The sequence below is a fragment of the Numida meleagris genome, unplaced genomic scaffold, assembly GCF_002078875.1.
Source record: "Numida meleagris isolate 19003 breed g44 Domestic line unplaced genomic scaffold, NumMel1.0 unplaced_Scaffold119, whole genome shotgun sequence".
Lineage (NCBI taxonomy): Eukaryota > Metazoa > Chordata > Aves > Galliformes > Numididae > Numida > Numida meleagris.
In genome coordinates, this window is record NW_018362987.1 from 537,396 (window position 1) to 543,395 (window position 6,000).

The 6,000-nt window shown below is 35.4% G+C and overlaps 1 protein-coding gene across 24 annotated transcripts in view; it reads left to right on the forward strand.

Annotated features, from left to right (window-relative positions):
- The window catches only part of PCDH15 (protocadherin related 15), a 736,955-nt gene that overhangs the window by 486,484 nt on the left and 244,471 nt on the right, over positions 1-6,000 (forward strand). For all 24 annotated transcript variants that reach the window (XM_021381881.1, XM_021381890.1, XM_021381879.1 and 21 more), the window contains one exon: positions 1,430-1,585. In XM_021381881.1, coding sequence (XP_021237556.1) covers positions 1,430-1,585 — 156 coding nt within the window. The remainder of the gene's footprint in view (positions 1-1,429; positions 1,586-6,000) is intronic.

The window sequence follows — 6,000 nt, forward strand, 5'->3', positions numbered from 1 at the left end:
GTGAAATCTACAAATGTTCATTTGAAGATCTGTTTTTATAGCTAAGCACTGACCAAGCAAAAATTACATGTGAAAATAGCCCTACACTTGGTCATACCTCAGCAGAGGCAAAAAACTGCTTTTTCTATATTCTTATAAAAAAGACCAAGTGACGCTTGCTAATCCAGAAGTCTGTGGATTTACTTATATACTACTACAGACAGCTGTGGTTTTCTTAGGTGTTACTAAAAGCAGCAGATGACCTCAGTTGCATTTTAAATTTATTAAAATGGCCTAAAAATTATATTCTGGAAGCTTGCAGAGAATGCCAGCTTGAAAAATAGAAATGATAATACTCAAATCTTAATGTTTAAGTTACTGATTATATTTGATATGTTCCTACTTTTGTTAGTAGTAGAACAACCTTGTAATTGGCTGCAGATTTTTACAGCAAAGAGAACCAACTTCCAGATAAATGCTCGTGCTGTACCTAATTGCTGAGAAAGTTGAGTCTAAAGAGATTAGGGAAGAATGGATTTTCATGTAAGATCTCAGCAACAGTATAAACCCCCCTTATTTTCCCATGTCTACTGACTATTTAAAAACCTATTAGTACTGCAGTCTAAAGGGTAAAGAAACTGTATGGTTCTAAAATCCATTGTAGTAAAACTGGAAAAAATCAATCACTCAGAGAAATTGTAGCATTTAGAATGAGTGAAAGCGTAATTATGCAGATATATAATTATGGTATAATTGTAAGTCTTGGAATCTCAATACAAAAACCTGTTTGTGTTCATTGTGCTGTAGAGTATGTAGGCAATTTTGAATTATGCTTTTGAGATGCGTATTCTTTTGAAGGCTTTGAGGTTAATAAATACAGAGGTTTTTTGTTTTGTTCCTTCCAATGCATTCTTGCTTTCTGCTGAGCATTAGATTCTAAATCAAAATGGAGGGTTTTTTTATTTGAATATTGCAGCATTCACTGGAATAAAAACAAGAGGGCTTTGGATGGTCTTTGCTTAGAGGTGACTAAGTTGTTTTTAAGTTACTTGATAAATGCAAGTGGTAGAATATTTAATTTATTTGTGATTTGACCTTTTGGTTCAAATATTAACCAATCAAATCAAAATATGTGACATTTTCTAGGTGTCTTTCAATAATCAAATGATTATTGGAATTGAACTGATTCTTGAATAATCAAACAATTATTTAGTCAAAGTATGTGCTTTTTTTATTCCTGCGAGAGATGTGAAAAGCTTATCATGCTCAGGATTTTTGGATGCTCTTGGAGAAGCTCTCTAAATCTAGACAGACACAACACAGCATCAAGCATAATGCAGATCGATGGGCTACAAGGGAACCTGAGCAGTATTAACATTGGTTTGACGTTTAACTCTTCAATCAGTACATGTTTTGATTATGTTTTAGCAGTGTGTATTTTCAATTACAGCCTCCTATGTCCATCCAGTCCATTGTGGTGCAAGTCCAGTGTGTTAACAAAAAGGTTGGCACCATTATCAACCATGAGGTACGGATTGTGGTGAGAGACAGGAATGATAACTCACCTCAGTTCCAGCAGCAGCGATACTACGTGGCGGTAAACGAGGTCAGAATGGATTCATTTTTCTTTCTTTCCTTTTTTATGTATCATTTGTTTGTTGCGAGAAGCCAACTTCAGTTCTTTCACTTCTCCTTTGAAAACCCAATGCATTCAGTAGCTTTAAAATCCCTTCATTTTGTCAATTTGGAGAAAGCAGCACAGCCAATATCCTTAAGTTTTTAGCATGAAAGCTACTCCTCCTGTTTCCTAACAGTTATGATGATCAACATGTCTTTCACCGAAATGCGTATAATATATGGAACTAGAATCTGAGGCTGTGTCTCAATGAGTAAAGCACTGGTTAAATTTACAGTATGTTTTACTACATTATGCAGCTTTATCATCATGACTGGAAGTGAAGCAAACTTATTTATGAAAAACAAGTGTAGAGCAAGCAGGTTAGAAGTTTTTTATTAAGAACATTGTAGCCTGGTAAAGTTCAGTTTACTGCTGTTTATTAAATGGTGCCTGTGAATTGAAGTATTTTGCTTTTGTATTCTAATAGAGCAGAAAGCTGTGGATTGGACTTGTCCTTATTATTTGAAGGATTTTTTTTTCCTTGAGCAGTTACTATTTCATTTCAATTTACAATTGCACTTCTAATTCTCTTAGGTATTAAATAATCTGTTAGTAATCAGCACAAAGGACATGTGTTTTCTATAAACTAGTATTTGCAGGTTTCAGTAATGAGAAGCGGGAACATATGTGTGGCCTTCAGTACCTGAAGGGGGTCTACAGGAAAGCTGGATGGGACTTATAAATATAAGAGCATGGAGCGACAGGATGAGGGGAAATGCCTTTAAACTGAAAGAGGGTAGATTTAAACTAGATATTAAGAAGACATTCTTTACTATGAGGGTGGTAAGACACTGGAACAGGTTGCCCAGAGAGGTCGTGGATGCCCCCTCCCTTGAAGCATTCAAGGCCAGGCTGGATGGGGCTTTGAGCAACCTGGTCTAAAGGGAGGTGTCCCTGCCTATTGCAAGGGGGTTGAAACTAGATGATCTTAATGGTCCCTTCCAACCCAAACCATTCTATGATTCTATGAAGTGGAAACTGGAGATATTCAAGAGTTGTCTGGATGCCTACCAGTGTGATCTGCTGTAGGGAACCTGCTTTAGCAGAGGGGGTTGGACAAGATGATCTCTAGAGGTCCCTTCCAGCCCCTGCTATTTGATGATTCTGTGATGAAGGAAGCAAGGATTTTCCATAATTAGAAGTCCAAAAGGCAGAGAGAAAAATGTACCCTTTAGAATAATTTATACTTAGGGATTTTATATGTTCCAAATATCTGCGATCATTTATTTGCATTTCTATTGGGTAAAATGCAATCTCACTCTTTCCACCAGCTGCAGTCTCAATATAATTAGCTTCTTGGTTTCACTTTATCACTGTTACGCTTATATCTTCTGTCATGGCACCACTGTGCTATTCAGGATTACCCAGTGGGTTAATGTTCTCATTAATTAAGAAAAAAACCAAGTTCACAAAGCATCTCAGACTTCCTCGAAGGTTTCAGTGAATGATTATGTGTTTAATGATAGTTTATCCTGTTAGAAATTGGCACTGCCACTAGTGAATTTAACTACACTGGAGAGGGAGTTAATGGTGGTTTTCAGTTTTCCTTGGTTTTAGATTTCTAAAAACAGTCAAAACTATTTTTAATAATTACTGATATCTGTAATGCAAGTTAAATAACTGTAACTAGATTTTACTTTATTGGGTGGTTTTTCGGTATCAGAAATGTCAGGTGGTAAATCATGCTCTGGAGAAATGGAGTGCTTCATGTGTCAAATACCCTTTATTTGATCTCCCCACAACATATTAAAAAACATTTGTAAAGGAAGGTGAGGGTTAGTTTAATACCATTGTAAATCCTAGTTTCACATGACTTTTCATAAAGATATTGTTTAAAATTGAGCTCCTCTTTTTTTCTGAGGGCTTAGGTGGAGCTAGATGTGGTAGGGCAATATCTGTCTTGGATTATAGCAGAGTGTATCTCAATTTTTTATACTTGAATGGTTAGAAAAGGAGGATGTCTGTACTGAGACAGATGGAGAACTTTGCAGATCCGTTGTATGTTCTGTCAGTGGCCCTTGCAGATGCTGGAGTGTAAGCACTGGGAAGCATGCACTGAATTAGAGCTCAGCCAAGCTCTGGCCACTTGTAGCTGTAAAATGTGGTAGAATGAAAGCAGTGTATGTATTGTCTCTTAACCAATTTTCCTTTCCCATTTTCTTTTGAATGCACACATTTTATAATTATTACTACGAGAAGCATCATCTAACCTATACTGGACTTTTCCATATTGTTATAGATATCTGTCACAGCATCCGGAGCTGCATGGATGTCAATTCAGAAATACCATCATTGCATTTACTTGATTTTTGAAGATTTTCTCTATTCTCAGGAATAGAGAATTTCGTGATTATTACCTATTTTCTGATAGCATAGTATTTCTAGGTGATAATGGCATCTCAAAGTCAAGCAAAGGAAGCAGTTTACTTGTATTTCTGTGAATGCAGAAATTTAGATGCAGCTACTCTTATTTGTGCATGTATGTGTGTGCGTATATCTATGTGTGTTTTTCTGTATTGTTTTATATATTTATATGCAAATATAAAATCTCCATTCTCTCTGGTCCTAATAGTCACAGTAGGGATCTAATGCAGACACAAAAGATCAATTTGCTTGAAATTAATTGACGTTTTGATATCAAGAAAATTAGGTTGTAATTAAACTGTTGACGATTTGTAATCTTCTGGGTTACAAAACAGAATTGGAAGTAATTCAGATAGCTTAGCATAGCACAAGCAGAGAGCTGCTACCATCTAGGAGCTAAGCTTAGCCTTTTCATAAACTTTGTCAAGACACAAAAAATGTGAGCACCTCAGCCAATACCAAATCCAACTGCTATCCACAGCCCTATGAATCTCCTTGTAAAAGCAGAAATTAGTTATTTAAGGTTGATGCTAAATATTTTCTAATCATTAGAAATACTCTAAAAGGTTATTTATTTATTTATTTATTATTACTTTTATTCATATGAAAATGTCACATCATTATTTAGAAAAATTCCCAGCAAGATGACATTAGCCTGGGGCTACATTCGACCACGTGTATTAGTGACCTAAATATATTTGTTATTGCAGTACACCCAAATAACATTCTGACAGGCTGGAAAGTATACAGTTTTTTTTGAAATGGAGAAGAATTGTGCAATGCAGCTAATACTGTATAGACAAAGGTTTTAGTATTTCCCCAAGGGTTTTAAAAACACGTAGCCTGATATGGGGACTAGAAACTTGCAATGCTAAGACACAGTTGATGTTGGCTGTTTGTGTTCAATGGAATTGATTCAAACAAATTTATTTTTGCATTGCCTGTGTTCTTAGAAGACTTTTTTTTGGTATAAATTTTTCACATGGGCCTTACTTGAGTGTTTCTGATGTTTTGGTAATCTCAGTAGCAGTAGCAGTTTTTGTTTGGAAACATTAATTGAGTTAGTAGAATACTGTTTGAAGTCAGTGTTGCTTTAATACATGTATATAACCTTACAGCTTATGGTAATTTTTCACTTGCAAACCTATGTTTTAGGCTTAATCCTTTTCCTGTAAGTTGGCAGAGATAGTAAGTCCTTGCAAAATAACTATATATTTCTTGAACTTCGGCTGTCTTAAAAGTCTGGCTTTGTGCTGTTGAGAATTTCAACTTGTGCTGAATTTTCTTTGTTTCTGGTGTGATTATTCAAATATTTTTCCATATGGTATTGAAATAATTAATCTCAACAGGTAGACATCATCAAAAGAATATTAGCCCAGAATGACTAACTAATTCTTTGCCATGGTGAAAAATGACTCATTTTTAACTTTGTAGATAGGTAATAATAAGAAAACTTATTTTCAGAATGCTTTATGGAAGTATTCAACATTCCTGTGTGCATCTAGATTTCTAAGAGACATAAATCACATAGAAGGAAATTTCTAAGCGTTAATGTTGCTGGCTGTGGAAGAGTAAGATTTATCATATGCATTTCCTCTCTATATGTTTTAATTATATTCTTTTAAAATCTTACTTGTTTCTTGTCATCATGGATCATTTTCAACACATTGAATTCTCACAGAGATGATCCTTGCACTGACACTACTGCTAATATCTGTTTTTCTTTATGATTCCATCTTGAATAAGCTCAGAAACTCACACAGTGCTCAAACACTAGCTTACTGTGCGTATTCAGTCCCTTTCTGTAGGAGATAAGTTTAATAGAGAGAAAAAAAATCATGACTGAAGTATTCTGTGAGGTAGTTATGTCTATTGGGAAGTGGGACAAGTGGGGATCTAGAGGCTCAAGTGCCACTTTTTGGAGCTATTTTTGAAACCTGCTGGAAAGGAGAAGCAAACCAAAGGAGCCAGGGATCCTT